Raw genomic sequence first — 27681 nt, 5'->3', positions numbered from 1 at the left:
AGGAAACAATTTAATTCGTGAGCGATAATCATAGTGTAAACAAGTGGACGTCCGGTGGTCTAGTGGTGTAAAGCCCTCCAACCAGACATGACTCATACAAGGCATAATTTCAGAAGATGATTGAGTTTTTTTGCACACATAATGCCACTCATGTAGGAGTGACTGCTCATTCTTGCCTTGAATGTATGAACTGAGCAGCATCGTCCCCTGTGCCTCTCACTTGGCAATAAAGGGGCAATTGATATACGATTTACGAGGCATCTCTTATTATGTAATATGAATAGCCCATGTTGTGAATGAACCAACGCAAAATTATCATAATTGTGGTACAGAGATTAAGGCGTTCATGTACCCCACCAGCCTTGTTTTAATATTCACTGTTGCCTCCCACCTGGTGCGTCAAAACTACATTATAATTGGTCTGTAGTCTTGTGGACTTGACCCCTTCAGTTCGATGATAGTTTTCGTGGTATTAGTGCTACTTTCACAATTTTTAATTCAGCTTTGAACACCTCTTTGGGAAAGGAGTCAGTGAAGGCAATCCAACCTCTCCGTCTCGAAAAATCTACCCTCTATTTACAAAAAATACAAAAGACGTCACCGCACTGAAGGGGTTAAGAGGCTCCCTGATACCTCTACCTTGCCAGTTTATTTCTGCATTATGGCACGCTAATGATTGTGTGTGTGTGTGTGTGTGTGTGTGTGTGTGTGTGTGTGTGTGTGTGTGTGTGTGTGTGTGTGTGTGTGTGTGTGTGTGTGTTTCATTAATGCTAAGTATGTAGATGCTAACATGGCCTAATTAACACATATGACAGTGTTAACCTCAGTGCACTGAGATTTCTCCTGACTTAAAAAGTCCTTTAGCGGTTCGTTAGCGACAATAAAACACCTTGCTGAAGGGGTTAAGGTGTAACAAACTAATATTCGCAGGTCTGTGTTAGCTGTCTGAACTATTGCTATGACTGACTCACATCGAACTTCAGTTGTTCATTCTCCTCCTGAGGCTGTTCGGCAGTGTTGGTGTCCTGAAGGAGGAGGGTGGGGCCGCCGGGGTCCTCAGTGGGTGAGTCTGGAGTGTCTGGTCTCTCATCCTCGCCTTCGTCCTCCATTTTGGCCTCCAGTTCCCGTCGCATCATCTGGATCTGCTCCTTCAGCTCTCGCATCTCCTGGTAATCCGGGTCCTTCTTGTTCTGTCGTGCCTTTAGGGTCTCGATCTGTCGTGGTGCCGAAATGTCATCATCCAGTGTAGACAAAAGACAAACTCAGCTATGGAAAATCGTCATCCTAATGGCAATTCACTAGCAGACGCTTCGCTGGCATTCACCACGAGGTCACTCAACCATTCATTTCGTTACAAGAGCATTCACTTCATTTCAGTGCGGAACTTCACACTATATTTTACTTCAATACGTGAGAGCCTTCAAATATCTAGGTAGTGAGAGGAGCAAGGGATGAAGTTTACAGCACTAAATGCGAGTCAGGCTACAGCAGGGAAAGGGATGGTGAAACGGTATTAGGAGGTGAACATGGAAGTCAAGAAGTCGTTGAACGACAGTGTTGGGATACCTACTCTGTCATATGGAAATGAAGCTTAGATTTTGCTGGAAGGACATTAGCCGAGAGTGGGAACAGTGAAATAGAACTACCTTAGGTGAGCATGTGTAGTTACGTGAAGTGACAGGCAGACAATGACAAAGTTTGGGAGCACTGTGGTGCTGATGTGGATTTTCTGGAAAGTGTTAGAAGTACCAGGAGTATTTAGAGGTACCCTGAGATGGCTTGACCATGTGGAGAGAATGGAGACTGAAATTTTGACTAAGAGAGAGTGTATATGAATGAGGAGGTGGGGGAGAGGAAGAACCGAGGATAAGGTGAAGGGACGGGGTAGGGAAGCATAAAAATGAAGGTGGTGTGAGTTGGAAGGAGGACAGCCTAATGGTAGAAGACAGGTCGACATGGAGGCGCTTTGCTCGTGGCCACCTACTCTGGGATTAAGAGTTCTGGTTATAGACAGACTTCATTCTAGCATTCATTTCAGTGCGTTACCTTGGCATTCATTACTGAAGAAATCACACTAGCAATCATTAATGTCACACCAAAACACATTGTACTGGGACACAAGAACACCACAACCATGAGATCGACATAATAGTTAAGTGTGTTGGAAAAGTTCCTATGCATTTGGAGACGGGAGATATATGACAGTGTAAAATGTGATGTGTGAAGCGTGTGTGTGTGTGTGTGTGTGTGTGTGTGTGTGTGTGTGTGTGTGTGTGTGTGTGTGTGTGTGTGTGTGTGTGTGTGTGTGTGTGTGTGTGTGTGTGTGTGTGTGTGTGTGTGTGTGTGTGTGTGTGTGTGTGTGTGTGTGTGTGTGTGTGTGTGTGTGTGTGTGTGTGTGTGTGTGTGTGTGTGTGTGTGTGTGTGTGTGTGTGTGTGTGTGTGTGTGTGTGTGTGTGTGTGTGTGTGTGTGTGTGTGTGTGTGTGTGTGTGTGTGTGTGTGTGTGTGTGTGTGTGTGTGTGTGTGTGTGTGTGTGTGTGTGTGTGTGTGTGTGTGTGTGTGTGTGTGTGTGTGTGTGTGTGTGTGTGTGTGTGAAAGTGTGATGTGTGTCACTGAAATGTGATTGTGAGGTAGCCTACAGGTATAGCAATGATAAAGTGTGACTGCTGAAAGTGTGTGAGGTGTACCACTGTTAGGGTATTTGTGGTGTGTAACAGTGTGAAAAGTGGCGGTGTAGGGTATGGCAGAGTGAAATGTGAATGATGTGTGACAGCGTGAGGTGTGGAAGCATGATGTGTGATAAGTGACAGTGTGAAGTGTAGCACTGACTTTACTGCACAGTGACAAATCTACTTTTTTTTTTTTTTTTTCGGCCTGACAACAAGCAAAATACAAAGCTCGAATTGGTTGACGGAAATCTGACATCAGGAACCATCACATGTTTGACATACTACATTCCCCGTTACTGCCAACCACAATAATGACACCAACAAAATCTGACACACTGATCGCAGTCTGGAACCAAATCGGGACCCGCGATTTTAGTCAGTCACAACCACTATGCCCATTAGAGTACTGCTATGTTCTTCGGGAATTCATAATCTTTCTAACTTCTTTGACTAGCCTCTCTAAAATCTCTGTCCAGCCACTCTAACTAGCAAAAGCCTCTCAGCCACACTCAAGCCAGCTGCAGTCAGATCGTCTTGGAGTACCGATGAAGAGTTTGTCAGACTGCCTTGCACTGTGATTAGCTTCCTACATGACCGTTAGGTTGGCAGGTGGCGGTGCGACTGTCTTTAGATGGCGCAGTCTGAAAACAAGCTTCATTTGCACGTCAACTTTGTGCTAAGTCGTTATGAAGAATGATGCAGTTTTCATGATTAGCCAGAAAGACATTTCCAAATGAATTTGATGTTGCAAGTATAAATTTATGTTAGGGACTAGTGTTATATGACTGTGTAGAAATTCTGAATACCAGGGAATAAATAAAAGAAAAAATAATCAACCTGTCAGAAAGTAGCAAGGTTGGCAGCAACTGAAAATAAAATAAAGGAGACCCCATTGGCGGACCAGAGCCTAGGCCGCATTGCTTTCTACCCGATGTTGAGGGACCAGTCTGTTTGAGGCGGAGATAGTGATGTAAACAGCAGTCTTAGCCAATCACGGATGTCAAATACAATTTAAATACTCTTGCTGTAAATCTAAGGTATTTATTTGAATAGAATGATGTAGAATATTACTAAACAACAGCTGTTAATTTACTGCATTGGTGCATTGCGTTAATCGCTGAAATATGAAAATCTGACTATCTGCAACACTTTTTAGATGATTAAATGTAAGCAGTGATATGTTGTTTAAACGTCTGATAAAAGTTATACTCATACATCATCTCATACTGCATGAACAAGCTGTGCAGTTCCTGTGCACTGTGAAGATTAAATTCAATGGAACCCTCTTATCTGCTGGACCTCATGATGTGTGCAAGTCTTACAATGTACTGTGTATCGTCGACCAGTTTCTACTGATAGTCGCACTGGTATGGTAATGTAAAAAGAAATCGCATTTTGAATATATTTACACCGAAAAATGCAGAATAGTAAGTCCATAATTTTCTATAAGAATAGGATCGAGTGCCCAGTGCAGCTGGCTTTGTAAAGAGTGTAACCCTGCTGCGCACCACCTCCCAAGAGCATGTCGCTCTCAACCTGACTGTGTTGGTTGGAGTGGGTACCTGTTAACACGTATTGATTACGAGAAAGCAACGCGCCCTGGTTAGGGAAGGGAGATAGGAATTTGACCGTCTTCGTTAAATGGCAAGCATGAAATTGTCGGCAAGCCCCAGGTTTATAGGGTCATTTATGAAAGAAACAAAATGAAGGCATATATTATGATGTTAGCATGCATGCTGCGTTACAAAGCATATTTAACAGCGATGTGAGTAGCCAAAGAAATTTTATAATCATTAGGTGTTTGAGAACTGTTACAACACTAACAGGGGAGGTGGTGTGCTGACTTACCCTCCCGCACACCACAGCCCCGCGCCCTGCATTCTATACGCTACCATGGCCCTCATCACACCCACAATACCTCCTCAGGGATAGTAAGCACCAGTATGACACAGACGAAAGCTATATATCCATCAGACTAACTGTAATATCATTAGATCTAAGCATTTCTGATATGAAAGTAGCTAAGCAGAATTAAAGTATCTATAAGCATTTTCATTACCAAAGTGATGTGCTCAAGGCTCACGTAAATACAAGAAGGATGATGTTACTTGGTCAACTCGAAAGAAACTAATGTGCTATTCACTGAAAATACGAGTAAGCACAGTACAGTACAATTCTTTACTATGAAAACAAAACTACATATATTACCACAGTAAAATGTGACAGCATTATTACCTCACATAGCAACAACATGATCTGGAACTATAAAAATTACAAACAATACGATTTCTGTGACATATTAGCAAGACTAATAATGAATAAAGTAAAAATTCTTGTATTCGAAAGTACCGTACGCACAGGGTAGACCTACTGATAAATTACGACTAAACACCTTCTTTAACTTCAAGAACAAGAAATATATATAACTTTCTCTGCTTCAGAAAGTCCGTGTAATGCAAACAAATTACAGTAAACACTCGATTATACTGCCTTTTTTATGTTCTTTTTTGCAATTATGTTTACAGCACATCAGAGAAAGAGTGCCTGTAAAAATTTCATTGCTACCAATAAAGCTGCTTGTTTCGCCTAATTTACTCAACCGATCGTGGTAAAACAACTGCGATATTTTGATACACGACCTTGTCTTATAGCGAGAAAAAAACCTGAGCCCCGGGTGAGGAGTTACATTAGTGAAGTAGGGGTGATAAGAAGCATTAGGGCAGTGTTACCTGGACCAAGAGATGTGGGATCTTAGGGTGATCCCCGAGGCTCACCCTATTGCCTCGCACTCCGCCATCTTCACCCTCGGACTCCCCTGAGGACTCAGGTTGTGAAGTCTTTCTCGTCCGCTTGCCTGTCCCTGCTGAGGTGTTGGTGGAGGATGTCGTAGATGTAACGGTAGAGGCTTTGTTGCTGCTGTTCTCCTCTCCACACGTGTTGTCCTGCCTCCGCCGTCGAATTGATGTGCTTTCTGCTGACTCTGTTTTGTTGCTGCCACCCTCCTCAGCTGTGTTACCTCGTCTTCGCCATCGTATGAATGTAGTCGTACTTTCCGCTGGTTCTGGTTTCTTGGTACTGTCTTCTTTTGCTGTCACCTTAGGGTCTGTCGGTCGGCGTCTCCTGATGGCAACAGTCGCATTTTCGGTGGTGGAAGCCTCTGGTGCTGGCGGTGTTGGTGCAGGATCAAGAACAGGTGAGGGAGTCTTAGGCGGCACAGGTGAGGGCGATGACTCAGGTATGGGCGTCTTGGGGGCAGCGGGTACCTCAGGCTCCGGGGAGGGCGTTGGGGAGGCAGGGCCAGGGGAAGGTGATGCTACAGAGGGCTCGCTCGCCTCAGCCCTACTGGACGTTCCTAAGTGAAAAGCCATCTAGTTAAGTATTCTTTCTCTGACTGGAGAATATCTAAAGATGATAGTTGTGCCTCACTTTGTTACTAGAATCTCTAGGTAACTGGGCTCATGCATGTGGGGTGGTGACTACTGGCGGTCAGTGTTCACGTTTGTAAGAGGAAAACTGTACAATTCGCTAATATATTTCGTAGTGGCACAAAAAAGTACTTAAGTCTATGTTAGGGTGTTAAATAATTCACTGGTATAACAAAACACTTTTAAAACTAATAACTGAATGAGAGGTAACACTGAAAATGTGGGGACTGGAAGGCGTTGGGACAGCATGCAGGTAACATTGCATTTGTTGTATTACTGTCCACCGCCCTCAGCCCCACCTGTGCTCTCCCGAGGGTCCTCCTCTGCCTGTCGTATACTCGCTTGTGATGTCGAGCTGCTCAAAGACCCCTCCTCAGCTTCCATAACATCCCCGTAGAGTTCATCAGTGGTTGTCAGGGGAGTTTCAGTGTCAGGAGAAACGTCCCTTTCCCCAGCGGACTCGGTAACCAGGGCATTAACCTTGTCCCGTGTGGCACTGTCGTCCTCTTGTGGTCTGTCTAGCTCTCGCCTCACCTTTTTCATTGTCTCGTAGTCATGAGGTGACACTTTGACCTGATCTTCTCTTCTAGCTGCCTCGTTATAGTAGGTGTGGTGAGAAGAGTCGTAATGGGTGTGTGTGCAGGAAACTGAGGTGTGTGTCAAGGAATTCGAAGCTTGTGTGGTGGGACTTGAAGTGTGTATGGAGGGACTTGAAGTGCACTTGGGTAAATCTGAAATGTTTCCGCTGCTTCCACTTGCATCTTCCTTGCCATATGCACTCACAGGCAGGTCAAGTGGACTCTTACTAGCTACTGATCGGTCCTTGTTCTCCGAGACAGCGTTCATGGAGCGGGAGACGGGCGAGAGTTGTACCACGTCCGTAGGGTTGAACGGGAGAAACATATCTAGAAGAGAAGCATGCGTAGCGACAGTGGAGAGAGAAAGAGAGAAAGATTCAAGCTGATTGAGTATCCAGTAACCGAGCAGAGAGCAGAGGCTATGAGTGTAGTACTGTTATTAACTAGGCTACAGCATCACCATATGTGAGGTTCTCTAAATGCACACCAAGAATAAAACATGAGAAAGTTATATACAAAATCTGATCTCTATAATCAAACAAGTACCTGTGTCAGGGAATAAAATGATGTGTCTCAGTACTGTTAAGCATGTTTCACCTATACACACAACATACCTTGGTTGGTATGCCGACCTGATGAACTACTGAACGACTAACACAACACACCAAATGTGATGACGAATCTTTTTTATTCTTGCTATATCTAGTTATTTCTTTCAGCTTAGGAAAGACTTTCAAACGAGAAGAGTTAAATGTATCCTTCAATAACCTTTACAATACCATATACATTTTTTTTTTAATCCAACTATGGAGGAAGCAAGAGTACATTAAAAAAATACGTCATCGTATCATGTCCTCGACTGAGAAATAATCAGGTCAGAAAATGCTACTCAGCCTCATCAGAAACTACATCCATAATCTGCATTAGTGCTGTGATCGAACTGGGATCGTGATCCACCTCTCTGACAGCCTAATCAGTAATTCAGTAGGTATTCTATTACACCGCAGAGATTGTACTGAAGTGTTATCTATTGTACCTTAGTTACACTGGGCAGGAACTGATCCCTGGCACATCATACTGTATGTTAAACCAGGTCATTTCAACATATCACAGTAATGGACACTGCCTGGGCAGACATTTAATGGGTCCACGTTTAGTTCCTGCACATTATGTGTTATCTAAGTTTACCCCTTAAATATGATATCACACTTCTAATTTCATTCTTGGTGTCTCCATAAGATTATAGCCAAGTATGGGGAAAATTTTCAAATGGAAATTAGCTACTGCCTTCTTCAGTCCCATCACTACAGGGAAGCTATCACAAGCCTAATGAAATCATATGGTAACAGAAAGAATAAGACACGAATACCATGTCATCTAATTTAAGGGGTTAAAGCAATACATATTAACCTATCACTAATATTTTCTAAACTGGTGGGAGACTTGATCAAGGTTACAAAGCTTCCTTAACGCTAGCTTGATTAGAGAGTAAGCAGATAAATGATACAAACGCTAAAACGAATATAAAAGGAGGCTATGGGGAGGAAAGTGAGGATGCCTTTACACTTGCTTGTGTGTGTGTGTGTGTGTGTGTGTGTTTGTGTGTATATATATATATATATATATATATATATATATATATATATATATATATATATATATTTATTTATTTATATATATATATACACACGTTTTTTATAAGGAAAGACTAATTCAGATTAAAACAGCAGAAACACAACTGACTAAAACGACTGCAAAAGAAGGCTAAGGGAAATAAAAGAAAGAAGGCAGCCACTTACTCTTAGATGCAGATCTGGATACAGCCCGGCCTGACTCTGTCCTCTCACTGATCTCCTCTGCAACGAGTCAGGGTCACGGACGAGGCATCAGCAATTGTAACATTCAAGCTTAGCATCAAAACTACATATCGCTCCAAGCTTTGCATCAAAACTACATAATGATGTGCATGTATGCAGCAGCTGTAATCATTAACCCTTAAACTTTGGGCAGAATATTAGCTTTTCTGTTTTCCCGTCTTCTTTTTTTTTTTTCTTTTTTCTTTTTACGGCATAACACCATTACTGCCCCATCATGAACGTAGGGAACCAGGACTAGGTTTGTCAGTCCAGATTAGGACAAGAAAGACCAGTCGCTTGGCCCTTAATGTTATGTGTGCAGTAAATACCAACCATCCTCGGACTTTTTGGCTGCAAAATGCTACTAATATATCTAAAATGTGTGTGTGTGTGTGTTTTTTTTTTATCTGATGCTACAGTAATATAAACGGCGGAAAATCAAGATGGAAAATCAAGACACAAAATTATACAGCCATGCCATGATTGCAAATCCATAATTTTGCCAGGAAACTCGGACTTCGACTGATGCCAGTCTATATTTAAGGGTTAATGAACTGTACTCACAGCTCAGACAAGGCAGTTTCTAAGCAAGTTTTTGTGAGCAAGCTTTGAGCAGCTTTTAACAAGGCTGCCTGAGAAAAAGTAATATTATACAAGTCTAGCTTAGTTTAAGTTAAAGTTAGGTTGACGTTGATAGTATACAACCTCATTCTCGCACGGGAGACTCTGTGGCACTTCTTACTTAGCGATTTTCTTGAGATATTATACATTAATACTTTCTTTTATGCTATTTTTCATATAAACATAGTTTTCATTAATGGCGTATAAGAGGATACTGAGATGCTTATACATTATGAATCACTGAGAGAGAAGTGCGACAAAAGCTAAGCCATCGAGAATACGGCATATAGTGGTTACTGATCTACAATGCGCTATGAAAAGTTAGTTAAATACAGCATCTTAGACACTAATTCAGGCTAGATTACATTTAGATTTGCTTAGGCTAAAAGCATATTTAAGAATATTTCTAGACTAAGCGTGTGGGAGAGGAAGAGGGAGAACATGGGCCACCTTGAGGGCGTCTCTTACCTCTAAATTTGACGTTAAAATTTGTATCTCGTAACTTAGTGCAGGTTAGGAATAGAGTGAGACAGATTTAGTTCGGCCAGGGGGAACCTTACGATTATCTCTGTGCCAAGGGGGTGAGAGAGGTAGGGATATAACAATGACTTTGAAGACGTCTCTGATCTACGTACGTTCATAACTTGCTGGAGGCTATTATTGCAAGGACACCAGTTGGTATCACAAGGAGACCGGGTAGTATTACAAGGAGACAAACTTTGTAAGGCTAAAGGGATTTTGAAATGTTTTTGAACCGAGGAGGAAGGGGAGGGGAGTGATCATGGAAAACCTTAATTGCGTGTCTTACCCTCCTCAGGGATGGTGTCCAACGTGCGATGGTCGTCATCCTCATCACTGGAGTCGGATGTCGCAACTGAGGGAAAGACATAAAAATATGGAGTTTAGCTGTTCGACTATTAAGGCCTTAAATATTCTTCAATATGGCAGTCCAGACTCGGTCTCCTGTATCTTGAAGGGGGTAATGTATGACGGAAATGAAAGAACAGCTCTTAGGAGTCTGCAGTGGTCGAGTAGGTAAAGAAGTAGCCTGCAGTCCTAATGGACCCAGGTTCGAATCCTGGCTGGACCAGGGAATTATTGAAGAATTTGAATTTCGTTAAAGCAGACTTTACTAATATACCATAAGACCCACCGACATGTAAAAATGCCCCCCGCTAGTGTCAGTACATGAGTCCTGTATGAGTCTTCATTTATGGAGATGGCTGTACTGAGTTGTTAGAGCTACTAAACTTTGTGAATGGGAGTTTAAGTGTGAAAGAACTGTGAAGTGTTGAATCATCAGCATATGAATGGATGGTATTATGGATGACAGATAACAGATCATTAATATGAATTAGGAATAGGGTTGGAGCCATAACTGACCCTTGTGGCATGCCACCGTGAACTGAGTGGAAATTGGAATATACGTCATTTACTTTTACTCGTTTCTTTCTGTCGCTGACATATGAGGAACTGAGACGAACAAAAGACGTTAGTCCATAGCAAGGGATTTTGTATAGCAGGAAACGGTGCCGTACTGTCAAAAGCTTTAGAAATATAAAGGGCTACTGCATGAGTTCCTCCATGTTGGTCATCTAACTGATGGATGGTGTGAGTCAGGAGATTTAGTGTGTGTGTATGTGCATATACTATATATATATATATATATATATATATATATATATATATATCTCTCTCTCTCTCTCTCTCTCTCTCTCTATATATATATATATATATATATATATATGTATATATCTATATCTATATCTATATATCTATCTATATATATATATCTATCTATATCTATATATATATCTATCTATCTATCTATCTATCTATGTATATCTATCTATGTATCTATCTATCTATCTATCTATCTATGTATCTATCTATCTATCTATCTATCTATCTATCTATATATATATATATATATATATATATATATATATATCTCTATATATATCTATATCTATATATATATATATATATATATATATATATATATATATATATATATATATATATATATATATATATATATATATCTATATATATGCGTGTAGTGGTAGGTGGGGGCGCTCACCATCCACTCGCTCGATGTAGTGCTGCTCTCGGGTGTCTGCCCTTTCCTCTCCTCCCTCCTTTCTTTCCTTCCTCTTCTATCTTTCATTACTTCATTCTTTCCTCGTCCTTCTGCCCACGAGTGACTCTACATTGAGTGACAAGCCGAATGGTTTCCTGTACACCAGGAAACCATTTACTACGCTGGGTGGTAACCATATAACCAAATTATGGCTCCTGGTGGTTTAGTGGGTAATTGCGGCGCTCTAATCGGATTGAGCCGGTGAAGGTTTATATCCAAGGGATGGTTGAGGTTATTGCTCACGTAAAGCCACTCAGGGGTTAATGAGGCTGGTCACTCTCATCTTAAATGTCAGGACCAACTTGCCTAGCCCCGGACTTCTACGCTCCCCATGGGGCAACGTGGGATTGGATGATGGATGGATGGATATATTCATGTATGTGTGTATGTGTGTGTGTGTGTGTGTGTGTGTGTGTGTGTGTGTGTGTGTGTGTGTGTGTGTGTGTGTGTGTGTGTGTGTGTGTGTGTGTGTGTGTCTGTAGCCAGGCAGGATGTTTTCTTGGAAGTATATATTTTCTTGGAAGTATACGAGGTTGGAAGGTATGGTACATTCCCCTTTATTGATTTTCTTGTGTATTGTTTCTATTTGCCGTCCAAGAAGACCACCGAAAAATTGTACGGTATTTAAATAGAAACCGTACGTAAGAAAATCAGTAAAGGAGAATGTGCCATAGCTTTCAACCTCTCATGCCTCCAAGAAAATATCCAGCCGACGTAAGACTCCATGACTAGAGCGACAGGAACGATGAGAGCACACGCCGGCTCCGGAGACAACTGACAGAACGGCAAGCTGGAGAAAAAAAAAAATCACTCAGGACTTAGAACTAAAAATTATGTCGGCTAGTACTTTACTACCATTCACAGGGAGGGAGATGCCTCTGCCTTTGTCACAGTTTAAGCTGTCCGCTTTCTTATTGAAGATGGTTTTATAATTATATACTGTATATATATATATATATATATATATATATATATATATATATATATATATATTTATATATATATATATATATATCTGTCTATCTATTTATCTATATACATAAACATATATATATATATATATATATATATATATATATATATATATATATATATATATATATATATATATTTAACTCATTGGAGCCCAGTGTTCCGAGTTTTGGACAGAACTGGGATTTTTCAATTCTTTATAAAGTAGGGTGCCCCCGGGTAGGGACCTATGAGCTTCGCGACTATAAGCCGATAGGCGGAGGGCGGTACGCTTAATGCGATGCCTCGCCCAGCACCCCTGGGATCCAATGGTATATATATATATATATATATATATATATATATATATATATATATATATATATATATATATATATATATATATATATATAGCAGCTGTGGCTCAGTGGGTTAGAGCGCTTCGCTCTGACCGAAGGGTTAGAGGATCGAATCCACCCAAGGGTCGTTGGTAGACATCAGGAAGGGCATCCGGTCATAAAATGCTACACGCTCCAGTCCAAAAGTCCTCAACCCAGGGACAACGCCTTAGCCCTTCAGGGATACCTGACGTAAAACCAAATTATTATTATTTTTATTATATATATATATATATATATATATATATATATATATATATATATATATATATATATATATATATATATATATATATATTGTCACGAATTCGCGCAAGTGTACTTATACAAATTCGTGACATTGTACTTTGGTGAGAAAACTACGAACTCTAGTGGAGTTGCCACTGGGTATCACTCAGTTCAACAGTCCTCGTATGTACTTTGATTGGGATGGTTTTCAAAACATTTGTCACTGTTTCACAAGTGACCATTCTTATGCACGACATTAGTGCTTTCACTGAGCGATTTTATTGCGTGTGTATATCGTTCGCCCTCTCTCTGTTGATCGTTGAAGTTAGGCCACGCCTACTTCTGGCGAACATGGCCATCTCTTATCCCCCTTCCCAGTTTGAACTCAGTCAGCTTTGGACCGCCTCGAGAATAGGATCGTTTGTGCCCAGCGTAGAGAGTAGCATCTCCATTGTACAGCAATTTCCTGGATCTCCACGTAGACGGTGATTGGTGAAGTGAGCTTAGCAGCGAATAGCAGCGCTTGGTGTTCGACACACAGACGTCCAGTCTTTCGTAATTTCGGCTCTGTCCCTCCACTGACCAGTATTTCTGTTCGTTTTTCTAGGATTAAGTTCAATTAGCTTTGAATGAGCGAATGAGTGTGTTTCCTTTGTTATTTGAATTCATGAGTCCCTCTGTGACCGTGAATTCCACTTTTGAATTCATTTTGAGATTTATATACCGTAAATTTATTTTATTGTAATCAATACATTTACAGTTCTTTTCTTTGAGCTTAATGTAATTAGAATCATGTTTTATTTCTCCACATTAAGTGTACTTTGGATTGCCGCTCCTAGTTTGCACAAACTCCTTACATTATTCACAACTGGTATTTAGGCCAGTTCTTTTGTATTAAACTTAAATCCGTTGTGCCAGCCTGGAGTTAAGCACCGGCAAGAACCTGCCCATTATTATTAGTATTAGTTATTGATTGTCAGGGGTGGAGTCACTTTCTCAAGAGGCTAACAGTACTAACAATCAGCGCTCGTGAGTAATTAGTCTCTGCTGTGTACTGTTGAGAAAGTTTATAAATTCTCGTCCTTAGAGAATCGGCGAAGTAAGTCAGAATAAAGCAAAACTCACTACTTGATTTTCACAAGTCAGTTCCTTGTCTCTACTTTTGAGCAATATCAAGCATTTTTTAATTCTTAAATTCTCAAATTCCCCCATGACATATATATATATATATATATATATATATATATATATATATATATATAAATTATATATATATATATATATATATATAAATTATATATATATATATATATATATATATATATATATATATATATATATATATATATATATACACACACACACACACACACACACACATTAGTAATTCGGCCCTGTCCTACTTTTACCCACTATAAGTTGTAGGGTTTAGAAGCCATGCCAATACTTTTCACACAATACAAGAGAAGTGGTCTATGACACTATAGTCGTGGCGTGTGACCCTGAAGTTGTTATTATCGTGCTCTGGCAACCAACCATTCAAAAGCGCGTCTGATTTCGTGTATAATATGAGATGCACGTGATTCGTGTATAATATATCCGTGTATAATAATATTCTTGTATAATATATTCGTTCATAATAATATGATTCGCATATGATACGAAATCGGACGCATTTTTGAATGGTAGGTTACCAGGGTACGATAATGACAACTTCAGAGTCATGCGCCACGACTATAGTGGCGTAGCATGATAGACAAGAAAAGGCACTCAGGGAACGTAACTCATGCACCATTCAATCGGTCTGAAGACCCAGACACAGCTAGTGGGCTCCTGTGATTTTGGTGTATGGTTAAGAAAAAAATATTGGAACAATCGTGTAAACGTGAGAAGTGATGCACCTTTCTTCTGATCAATTGTTTATAGTGAGAACCGTCACCACACTTGGACACTGATGAGCAATGTGCTCGGACTCGATGGGTAACCATCAATCTTGTCGAACCATATGGCAGAACCTTTGACTCTGCCCTGTGCCCTTGACCCTTTCTTGATTGCTCTCAGAATTGAATTATTTCACCCCCATACGCCCCTCAACCCATCCACCAAGTTTGGTTCAATTTGGATTAAAAGTGCTTGAGCTGACTTTACCCAGTGATTTTGACTTTTGACCTATTTTCCTGAAAAACAATAATTTCAACCTTCGATAAAATTAAATTAATCCACCAAGCTCGATCCACATCGAATCAAACCTACTTGAGTTAAAGGGTCGAATATTTGACCTTGCCAATATTTGACCTTGCTAATATTTGACCTTGCTCTGTGACCTTTACGTTTGACCGATTGCTGTCACAACTGGATCACTTCATCCCTTCCAGTCCCTCAACCGTCCACCAAGTTTGGTCAAAATCGAATCAAAACTCTGGTAAGATCTTGCTCTTTGATCTCTCTCGACCAAAAATTAAATACCTGTTCATCTGAAGGTCTCTATCATTAAACCAGCTTTAGTGCAGTATCTATTGATAGTTTTGCCTTTATCTTGTTGACAGATAGGCAGACACACAGACAGAAGGACAGACGGGCAAACAAATCGGACTAAAACTATATACATTCCCGCTGTCGCAAACGAGTGTAAAAAAACTGAATGGTAATCCTGCGAATCTGAAATGTTAATTAGTTTGTGCATAGAATGCGTACTGCTACTACTACTTCTACTACTGCTACTACTACCACTACTATTTTTTTAAAATCACCTCCATCCATTGGGGAATTATACTGTGAAGTTCAAAACCAACCTTCCTAATACAGTTCACCATTTGGAGTTGTAATGTGAAGGTTAAATACTACTACTACTACTACTGCTACTACTACTACTACTACTACTAATAATAATATGAAAAATTATAATAATATTATCTACTGAATAATATTCCTAGGTTAAGAGTGGCTTCGTATGTTTCTCTGCCCATAGATGCTTCTCTTTGATATGATGCACCGAAGAAAATGACAGACATGTACAGGTGTGAAACATTCACAGTGAAATTGCAGGCCAACTTTTTTTCCCTGACTGTACTGTACATACCTTGTGGTCGGACTTCCTCTTCCTCTTCTGAAGGCTCTGGTGTCGCCACTGGCGCCTCCTGCACCTCCGGGTGTACCTCCGGAGTGGCTGAACGACTGAGGGATTCCCGGGCCGAACTCTCTCGCGCCATGGCCTTAGCGATGGCCTTCCCAACAATGATTGTGGCCTTCTGGACGGTGACGGGACCTGTGCGGGTCTGGGCCATGCCGGGCTCCAGCAGTGGCGGCAACACCACCGTTTCCTCCGGCTGCCTCGCCTCAGCTTTCTCTTCTGACTCTGCTGGACCACAACACACTCATAACATAACGTACAGCATGGACAACACCAACCCTAGTATTAAGATTATCCTACATATATCCGTCTCACTGCTCCATCAGTATTTTGTACTTGGCACAAACGTCACCAGTCTTAAACTACTGATAATAAAAACAACTAATCTACAGGGTGTAACAGAACTGAAAATAAAATGGTCTAGAAAAAGATAACAGACTACTGTAGCAAATTTAAATTCTACAAATGAATGAAAGGCTGAAGCAAGAAGCGGGCGGAGCAGCAGAGTGAAAGGAACAGCTCTCCAAGAGTCAACAGTGACGTCACCAACACCTCAAGTTACCTGGAGGCAGATCGCCACTTTTCCTTTCCGTCGTCTCCTCCTGAGGAGAGGGAAGTTTGGCGTCCCTCTGGTCCTCATCTTCATCATGCGGGGGGTCCGTCTCCTTTTCCTGACTGTGATCAGAGGCAGAAACTTGCTCCGTCTGTATGATCTCAGATTTGACGTTAATACTAGAGGCACTCAGAGACAAGCTCAATCGCCCTGTCGTCACGCTAACTGACTCTTCCTCTTCACTCTCATCACTCTCTTCTAAAATGAAAGAATTCCTTACGGAACCCGGCGCAGATTTGATCTCTCGCTGACTAACAATTGGCGTGAGTTGTGAGGCTGACTGGTGTGGCTCTGTGGGTGAGCCTTCTACACCTTCATTGCTCTCTAGAGCGTGGTCAGATGGGGGGAGAGGGCTGCAATGTCTGCGCAGGGTGGTTGCTTTTTCAGTGGTGTGTTCGTAAACTTCTTTTTCAGTGGAGAGGCAGACGTGGAGGGTACTTGAATATTTTGGAGGTTTCTTAGATAATCTTTTAATCTGTTGTGAGGAAGACTGGGTGGAAGGAGTGGAAGAGGCGGAGGTGTGGCGGGATGGAGAGATATGGGGCGGCAGCGAGCCAGAATCCCCGGTATGAGGCACAGAGTCAAGAGAGAGGTGTGAAGGGGACGTCACATGGTCCAGACGGGCTGGACTATGAGGCTCCTCCGAGTACTCAGATACTGAGAGGTCAGCGTAGTGAGTGAAAGCCTTGAGAGGGTGCACCACCACATCTGTGGAGGACAGATGTTCCTCCATTAAAACTACTGTTCGAGCTGTGACCAAGGGATGACGTCAAGACTGGAAGATTCGAGTGATGCTGCGAGATCAGAGACTGACGGGGAGCCTCGCTGGTCACCTCCAACTTACGTTATGCCAACAGAGCCAAGCTTGAATCTGAGTCTCGACAGGATACGATAACTAGCACATTTTCGTCACCTCAGACGTCAGGAACGTATTTACAATACGAGGGGAGAAACACAAAAAGCAGGTTTTACTGAACATTTTAACTGTTGACTAAGACTGTACCTAAGTTAGTGTTTAACATTCATTTTTGGGTGGCAGTATTTAGAGCAGTCACTCCAAACTTCCATGTCTTCACACTGTCACAGCTAAAGGTGTAGGTGAGTTTAATAATGAGGTGAAGCAAGCTTCTGGTAGTGCATTAGATGCAATGGAGGTGTTGATAAGAGGCAGTATGCTCAGTGCAAAAGAAAGTATTGAAGCAGGAAAACAAAAGGAGTAAAGGTAGGACTACGGTCGGGCGTGTGGATGACGCCACTAGGAAAGTACGTGTGTTGAGGAAGCTCCCTGGCCGTGTGCCACATGTGAGATCAACAAACACGAAGTACAAGCAACAAAATAAATGTAATGCAGGTGGTACATGGAGTCGACACATGTTCCATACCTTGACAAAAGCCTACATACAACACGTAAACTACCAATATAAGTATCTTTCACAAAAGCAACCTCGTGAAAAGACACATCATTCACTGTGCCATTTTCATGCTTGGTTAACCCCTAGGATTCACTGATGTTTTTCTCACAGTATTCTTGTTAGCACCAGACGGTTTAAGTAAGTTTAGTGATTTTTTTACTGTAGGTGATAAATATAGCTTAACAATAACCTCTCACTATCAGTGGTTCTTCCAGTCATGGAAAAAAAAAAAAAAAAAAAAAGCAATAGTGACGGCCTGAGTGAAGTGATTAAGAAATGTGTTTAGTGTCCTCCATCACTGACGTCATGCATGACTCCCATTGTGAAATAATAGCAACGTTACGCTTAGCCATCCTCGCTATGCGGAAGATCAAGCGACTCGGTGTTCCTCTTGGAATAGTTAGGAAACCGTAGTAATCCATTTCAAGGTACTTGTTTTGTCAGATGTAACTCTTTGTAGCTGGAAATTTAACCAGTCGAATCCAGTGCCATCTTTTATTTGACTCTGCAAAGACTTTTCGAACTGGGTGGGTTGAATACAGCATCTAGTATCTTTTTGAATACAGAGAAACGTTCCCAAGTTGAATAACATTCTTGAGGGAGCATGCATTAACGATAAAAAGACGTCATCGGAGTGGAGGAGTTAAATGTAAAAAAAAATCTGTAAATAGGCCATATAAACAGCCTCTGTGACTGAATGTGTCTTGTTGTTGTTGTTGTGGCAGCAGGTTGATTAGGACATGAGTCATGCGGACTGCAGGCTGAAGCTGCCCTATCTAGTCCACCAACTTCTTTTGGGGAGATAGGGAGGGAGTTATGGAACGTTTGCCTGGTTACAGGTATCTCAGTGCCACTGCGTAAAGGCATCCCGCTCCAGCACCGTGGACTTATCTTTCAGTCCCTTTATAATTTAATATAACGAGTAATGAATTTATTTTTTCAACTGGAAATAAGTCATAAGACTCATATTCAACATGAAATAAAATCTGTAATTTCATGAAAAAATTTGGTCATTACCAGATTTAACTACATTTCAAAATGTCTTTAAGTTACAGTACATTCTTGTGTCAGAGAAGAAAATAATTTGCTATTAAAAAAAAAAAAAAAAAAAAAAAAGTGCCGACGAAAGAGTTTAGTTAACTCTTTACCACGATGACGTCTATTACATTTTAATCTTGGTATCTCCAGATTTATTTTTTGTTCAAATTTCTCACAATGAAAGTTAAGAACAATTATTACACCCCTCTGCTATGAACAAACTTCCCAAACCTACAAGTAAAATCGTTGGGTGGTAGCAAGAATAAAACTATAAATACGTCCTTGAGCAAAATGTTGACTTCATTATGTAAATAAGGAGTGCGAACATGTGTCTGCATGAGAGACGACAAATGTATGAGAAAACTGACACTGATTCACAGATTAAGCTAAAGAACGTTTGTGAATGCGGATGAAGGCAACGGGGAAGTATCCTGACTCGCTACGGTCACTTGTTGTTGGATATTTCCCCACACTAGGTGGGGTACGGGCAAACAAAGAGCCCGTAGGGCTACGGTCACGCCCGGCCAGGTTTAAAGAAGACTTGACTGAGTCTCTCACTCTCTCTCGGTGAGGTGTATGATTATCTGTGTGGGGCGTGGTACAGCGGGAATCTACTGCACATCATCGCTGTCATCATCAAATTAACCAAATCTCCCTTATTTTATCATGATGTCAGGAGATCCAAAGAACTGCTCTTTGATCCAAGAAACATTAGGCCTAATCAGAAGCCACACCTAAAAACCTTCATTCCCATGCCGTGGGAGGTAAGAGGACGCATGCAACAAAAAATGTGGGCGTTGAGGTTGCCACAGCCCATAGCTCATACAAGTAGGAGTTTGTTTTCAACCCCCACTCACGGCCTTGTAGTTGTATATTACAATATGCTGTACAGGGAAAACTATTCTAGCAGTCTCTCCAATATCCTCAAAGATTCTCAACAATGGTAACAACACCTGATGCCTCTAACTTGTCGGGCACTGGCTAAGGAGCAGGTATTGGGGAAAAAAAAAAAAAAAAAAAGCTACTGATACAAATAAGTGAAATGTCGTGAGTCTTTACCTTAGGGATAATCAAATTTCAATCTTTTCTGAGGAAAACAAAAGGAGGATAGTTGGGAAACGGTTTAATATAATTTATTGGCTTGAATATCAATCTGAGGTGCCCGCTGAAACGACAAATCTCACTTGAGAGTACAGAAAGTGACAACCTGAGAAAGTCTTTTTTTTTTTTTTTTTTTTTTTAAGTTCAGTCTCCGTGTGATGTCTCCGCTGAAACGACAAGACATTTCAGACTGAACTGTGGCGTGGGCCAGGGAGCAACCCACACGGTAACTTGTACAGTGGGTCAGGGGTGGAGAGCGACACACAGCGAGGGCCAAACGAAAGCTTACCTTCCTTTCGCACAAAACGCGGCGGAGACGTTTCAGTCACTTTGGGCGTTTCTGCATCATCATCAGGCACTTCTTGGTTTACTTCTTCCTCTTCTTGCTCCTCTTCTTCCTGTTGCTCCTTCTCATCCTCAGTGTCTTCATCCAATTCCTCTTTCTGTGAAGCTTCTGTAATTCAGAGTACACCAACATGCATAGGTTAGGAAGCACTCATGAGGATGCTGTAGTGACAATTAGTAGCATGAGGAGAGGTAGTGGTGGACGGCTGTGTCATTCATGGCTACGTCCTCCTCCCTACTGCTTCAGCATCTGCACTCTGGCCTGCTTCTTCCGTGGAGCTGCACAGTCAATAATGTAAAGTCAGAGTCCGCCACTGAGGTTGTGTCTCATCGTTAACTGTCAAAGATGACAAGCCTATGGTTCTAGATTTACGATACATGATCGAAAGGATGATTAGTCAACTTATGAGTTGGTACTTTCTCTCAAAACACCATGTGCATGTATGTGCATATATAAACTGAATAAATAAAATATATATATATATATATATATATATATATATATATATATATATATATATATATATATATATATATATATATATATATATATATATATATAATATATATATATATATATATATATATATATATATATATATATATATATATATATATATATATATATATATATATATATATATATGTGTGTGTGTGTGTGTGTGTAAAGACAGGCAAGTCATGAGGCCTTCTTCTCCAGCAACAAACTAATGGAAAACACAACTAATGGCAGTGTGATTCACTACTGTGATGGCCCAGAACAACGCTAATGTACCAGTTGTTAATTAATGAACAAATCTAAATGACAGACCATATTAACACAATTTGTGTCAGTTACATTAATGTTTCCGGTAACCCCCTGACGTTTTAAATGAAAGATACATGCATAGCAAGTATCCACTCTGCTGTGAGCCCGGCGCGGAGTGGTTATTGTGACAGGCTACTGCACTGATGAGGTTCTACTCGACAGCTCAGTGTATATTTTTAATTTTCCTGACTTAATTCCAAATTCTTTCCTGTGGGGCCACCTTGGGGGGAAAGTATTTTAAAATAAACCTTGCTCACTTAAAGAGCCAGAAAACATTATTAGGGATACTGATGAAGCACAGCTGAACTTTCCACAACAGCGTCTTCAATTGTTTACGGTTGTGCCATACTAGAAAGACGGGGTTGTAGTTGCTGTTGTGGCTGCAAAGTACGTAAATTATATAAAACTTGGCATCATAAAATATTTTTACACCAAATGCCACACCTTCATCGAAAGTCCTTAGTCGTTCGTTTCTGTTTTGTACCTCTTAAATATCTGTTAAGAACCTAGCAAGTGTAATTCAGTCACACACACATATATATACATTTAATGCATGACTGTACTAAGCAAGTCGCCTTTATACTAAAAGGAACAGTGAGTGAACCTGCATCGTTAGGTGATGGCAGCCTCTACCAGACAATCAGTGCAACCTCAATTATCCTTAAGGCTGAGAAAACAAGACGGTTCAACACACTGAACCCGAAAGTGGTTTTAAAAGGCTGTGTGCATGGCGATCGAGAGTGTGTGTGTGTGTGTGTGTGTGTGTGTGTGTGTGTGTGTGTGTGTGTGTGTGTGTGTGTGTGTGTGTGTGTGTGTGTGTGTGTGTGTGTGTGTGTGTGTGTGTGTGTGTGTGTGTGTGTGTGTGTGTGTGTGTGTGTGTGTGTGTGTGTGTGTGTGTGTGTGTGTGTGTGTGTGTGTGTGTGTACACGACGGGGTACTTGTGTCAGTGTTACAATGGTGTACTACCCGACGTCTCCCTCTCTTGTATGTGTTGTTGGGTGCATGAAAGTGTATTTGTTTTTAATTGTAACAATTATACTTTGTTGATGCTCAGAGGCATCCAGAACGATCACAGTGAGATGGTGATAGGGAGAATGCAGGAAAAACAAAAGTGTCTACCTTTCTACAGACAGCACCGATGCAGAGAACTTGAGCTGTAATAAACTATAGTACTTAGTGATGCCTCTTCTGATTATGCTGATTAAATCTTGCATATCTTTATTTACGTGTATCTATTGATTGGGCAATGCTAATGCGTTCTGAATGCAGATAATCGATAAGACTGAATTAACTGAGAGTGGTAAACGGACTTGCTTTCGTCTTGTGGTAGAGCATAGGTATGGCATGCACATCATGTTCCTCAGTTTTGGAGTTCTGTTTAACTTTCATAATTCCGAAAAAAATGTTGCCGAAAAATATTTCTGTAAAAGAATCATCCCGTTATAAAGAGGGTTCACTAAAAGAACCATCGTCCCAAGGGCACTTCCTGTATAAGAAGTAGTTATTTTTATCGCCCAACTATATAGCAGTTTGTTAGCATGATATAATTTGTGCGTTGTTATTTTTAACTACCTACCGACACCTGAATAAAATAACCACATGTGACGTATCACCATCACTGTTGTGACTGCGGTCAGGAAGGCTCGTTCCGTCTCTAATCAGGGAGACAGCAGCCATTCCGGAGGATACATTGCACTGAGCATTCGCTGGTAGGTAGCACTGGGTTTGATTATATTGATACAACGAGTGAGAATATTTTCAATAAATGGTCAGGAAACTAAGTACCGAATTTCACTTATATCTGTTAATAAATTAAAAAGAAATATTGACATTAATCTGGGTCCCGAAAGAGTGAATCAACCTGTACTTCTGTAGAGTTACCGGTATTATTAGTAGCATATTAGTCATTTACTGTATATTAAATTGCTGTATTTATTTTTATTGAGGTACTGTACACAATTGACGTTTATACTGGCAGGCATCTCAAGGTTCTGAGACTAAAGCAAAACACTTGCAGGTAAAGTGAAGAGTTAAATACTGAATATGAACTTTATAATGTAACATTACTCGTACTCTAATTTCTAAACCAGTTTTGTGTATTTCTCACTGTACCGTTTCGCTATTAGTTTTATTACAAACACCTCTCGGAGAAGTCAGTAAGAAGAGAAAGAATTTGATAAGAGTGGTAAGGAAAACAAATATGGGGTAGAGTAATGCTGATGAGGATGATGCGAGTCGCACCTGTGTCTGAGTCTGACTCTGTGAGGTCGTCCAGCACCTGGTAGTGAGGTGGCGCGGCCGACTCTGCTCCACCACACGCAGGAGAGGCAATAAGTCAGTCAGTGAAGTAAAGAAAAATTAAACCTTATTACATTTCTTACATCACAGAAGGATTATAGGCACTAAGGAAGAGAGGAAAAGGAGAGATAAGAGGACAAATACTTATTCAGAATAGGATATGGTAAAAAATTTAAGGTGGAGTGGGAAGATATTGCGTTATGAAGTGATGCTACGTTTCCATATTCAATGACCACTTGCCCAGTACTTTGTATCAATCTCCTGAATGTTAACGGTCAGTCCAACACCACTCATTAGCAATGCTGGTTAGCTGCCGTTCCTATGGGAAGATGTATAAGAACATCCATAAAGGCAAACGAAAAGCGTACCATATGCAACTCTCAGTCTGTTAAAATTACATAAATTAAATAAATAAATGAATAAATAAATAAATAAATAAAAACTGTCAACAAAAGGGAAGGTTGTGTAGATGGAGTTTGAAATCAACTTTCATTTGCCATTTGCGGGTGTTCTAGCACACTACAGTATTATGTTAATCTAATATCTCGGTCATTCAGCGGACAGTAGTTGTGACGCTCTTGAGTATTTTGTTCCCTTGATCCAAGGTGGATGTGTTTGACCCCTGAAAAATCTCGAATTTCTTAACATCAGACTTCAGAATCACTAGCAGGATTAATGTGGGGTTTGTCAATAAAAGCATCAACATCTTTGAGGGTCGTTAGTGAATATTAGGCATGTACTGTTTGCAGTGCTTTGTGTGTTTTTTTTTATGTGGCTTTCTGTCCCTAAAGTACCACAACAAGATTCTAAATCTGGGAGGCGTTCTCAATGAGTGAGGGGAAAGAAAAAAAAAAAAGCTGTCAAGGTAAAGCTTACCATACCAGTAAGCAGGGAGAAAATCAAGAAATCAAGGATCCACGCAAAAATCTAGATCCGTAAGCTGGGCAAAAAGGGAGGATAAAATGGCTGAAATAATAATAGTTAAATAAATGAAGCGAATGAATAAAACTTGAGGCACGACAACGATGCCCTACCACTGGACTGCGGAGCCACTTCGTCATCCATCTCGATCTCGTCAAAACTGGACCCCTCAGACTCAGAAGCCTCCAGGTCTGCAAACAATCCACCGTCACTTTCACACCGCCCGCCTTCCATCCCTCTCTGACAACCATTTATCCTTAACCCTTTCACTACAATGACGATTGTTTTTAACATCTAGCACAGTTATCTAGACTGGAAAGGATCTCTCGCAGTGAAGTAATTCTAATGTCTCGAACTATTTCCTCACCACGACAATGATTTATAAATTTTTTATGTAAAAAAGAACAAACCAAAGGCAGGAAACCCACAATCAGTTTATCCTTTGCAGACAAAAGTAAATAAATGTGAGGCCAATTCAAGATCCGATTATAATCAGACGCCTGGACACACTGCGTTTGCACGACTGGAGGTCATAGACCACAACAGCATTGTATTCCAGTTTGAGAATAAAGTCTGATAGTGAAGGGGTTAATATTTACACAACTTGTGAATGGATGAGAAGATGAAGCAAACAGAAAAATAAGTGACATAATTTCTCATTTGTAGATAGCCTTATACAGTTGGCATAGCTTACAATCACTGGCGACTCCATTAATAGCATTTGTGAAAGATAAGGAAAATGTCTTGAAGGGTTAGTACTAATACGCCAAAAACTATATAACTACTATGGATGCATTCTGGCCAACGCAAGACATTGATGTTTAGGTGTGGGAGATCCTTAACAGTAGAAGGGTTAATGAATTTTTTAATCTACCGAGGAAGTTTAGTTAAGTTAGAATATTACTCTAATTCTTAAAACTTGAAGAAGAACAAAGGTTAGATTTATACTTATCAAATCTATCAACGATACCTGCAAATTATAGTAAGGGACTGGGAACCACATTCATGTGTCCTGTAGCACCTCTTCCTTACCGGTGTACTTTTCTTCACGCTACGTTATTTAGGCAGATTATGCTGGTATTTCAATATACAATTAACATACGAAAGTTTTACTGTTAGAGTCCTAACCTTTCTTCTCACTTATAAATGTGGTGGGTACGATCTAGAAACACGAAAAAGAAGGAACAAACGTACAACTGTCAACAGACTGACCACCGAGATGGATCACACATCCATTCACTCACCATTCAGGACTATGAAATTATCAGTGCCTCCTTACTAGAAATTTAAGCATCCACAAATTTTTCAAAATATGCACTTTAATAGTACATTGGTATGGGGACTATCGTATCGTATTTTTGTAGAATCTTCGAGCTTCCATACTCTCAGACTTTTGTATTAAGACCTTCACTTCATCTTTTATTTTTTGCTACATTTCTCCCCATTTCTATGATGTCACCTGGTGGTTTAGTGGGTAATTAGGGCTCTCCAATCGGATTGAGGCGGTGCAGGTCTATATCCTAGGGGTGGTTGGGGTTTATTGCTCACGTAATGCCAATCAGGATGGGTGAGGCTGATCACTCTCATCTTAAATGTCGAAACCAACTTGCATAGCCCCGGGCTCCTACGCTCCTCATGGGGCAGCACTGGATTAGATGATGATGATGACTTCTCTTTTATAGCACTGCACCACGGTACTTAAAGTTTCCCACCAACTCAAGTCGTTCTACACTCACCAATGCATCACACTCTGAAACTCGTGTAATACCCGGAATCACCATCTCCCTCAGCAACCACCAATTTACGCCGTTCACAGGCATTGACTAAACTCCGACCTTTGATTGCAAAAATGTACTTTACTATCAGCAAGTAACACAACACCATTTACTCAAGCTACATCAGATCTGGGATGTTCGAACCGTACCATTCATCAGCTTCTCTAATGTTTTATTGACACATTCTGAACCCATTCCCAGCCTCATATATACAATATATATATATATATATATATATATATATATATATATATATATATATATATATATATATATATATTGCCAGACGCCTCAATCCCGTTTGGGGTGGCCACAAACAAATCGCCTCCAAGTCGCCCTGTCCCCCGCCATTTCACTGCCCTGCTCCCAACTCACACCCCCCTCTCTCATATACCTCTCCACCCCATCCCTCCATCTCATCCTCGGCCTCCCCCTCCCTCTTCCCCCCTCCACCTCACTCACATACACTCTCTTCGTCAATCTTTCACCCTCCATCCTCTCCACATGGCCAAACCACCTTAGTGTGTTCCTCATAACACTTCCTATCACATCCACACCACAACGCTCCTTTATATCCTCATTCGTCAGCCTGTCTCTCCATGTGACTCCACAGGCTCCTCTTAAATAACTCATTTCCACTGCTCTCACTCTTGACTTGTGTCCCTCCAACAACGTCCAAGCTTCACTTCCGTACGTTAGAGTTGGTATCACAATACTGTCATGCAGAACTTTTTCACATCCATGCTCACTTCCCTGTTTCTTATCACTGCTTTCAAAGAACCAGCAACCTTTCTTCCCTGCTGTACCCTTTCAAGCACTTCACCCTCCAAACCTCCATCCTTACTCATCACACTACCCAAGTACTTAAACGTACTCACATTTTCCAGTTCCTCACCATCCAACCTCGCTGTACATTCACTGACTTCACCTCTCTCAAAGACCATCACTTTACTCTTCCCTACATTCACCTTTAGATTCCGTTTCTTGCACACTCTCCCAAACTCATCCACCAAGCCTTGCAGCTCCCCTTCGTCTTCACTCAACAACACAGTATCATCTGCAAACATCAGTACAGGGAGTTTCCAAACACTATCCTCTCTCACCAGGGCCACTCCAACATCCACTACCCTACCTTGTACCTCTTTTATTACCCCATCCATGAACAGATTGAACAACCATGGAGACATGACACATCCCTGTTTCAACCCAACCTCCAAAGAGAAAAATTCACTTAGTTCACTATCCACACGCACTGCAACCTTAGCACCATCATACATACTCTTCACAGCATTCAACAACTTTCCATCTACTCCATATATTATTAATACTTTCCACAATCCTTGTCTATCCACCCTGTCATATGCTTTTTCCAA

At 40.9% G+C, this 27681-nt stretch overlaps 1 protein-coding gene across 1 annotated transcript in view; it reads right to left on the bottom strand.

Annotated features, from left to right (window-relative positions):
- The window catches only part of LUBEL (Linear Ubiquitin E3 ligase), a 310315-nt gene that overhangs the window by 65309 nt on the left and 217325 nt on the right, over positions 1-27681 (bottom strand). The window contains exons 22-27 of the mRNA XM_080270475.1: positions 20451-20615; positions 15947-16222; positions 9956-10021; positions 8470-8526; positions 5397-6019; positions 972-1214 (exon numbers count right to left, since the gene is read on the bottom strand). Of these exons, the coding sequence (XP_080126601.1) occupies positions 972-1214; positions 5397-6019; positions 8470-8526; positions 9956-10021; positions 15947-16222; positions 20451-20615 (1430 nt within the window). The remainder of the gene's footprint in view (positions 1-971; positions 1215-5396; positions 6020-8469; positions 8527-9955; positions 10022-15946; positions 16223-20450; positions 20616-27681) is intronic.

The sequence above is a fragment of the Coenobita brevimanus genome, chromosome 5 (assembly GCF_032717465.1).
Source record: "Coenobita brevimanus isolate Jiangsu-jjx chromosome 5, ASM3271746v2, whole genome shotgun sequence".
Lineage (NCBI taxonomy): Eukaryota > Metazoa > Arthropoda > Malacostraca > Decapoda > Coenobitidae > Coenobita > Coenobita brevimanus.
This window is presented reverse-complemented; position numbering and strand designations above follow the sequence as displayed.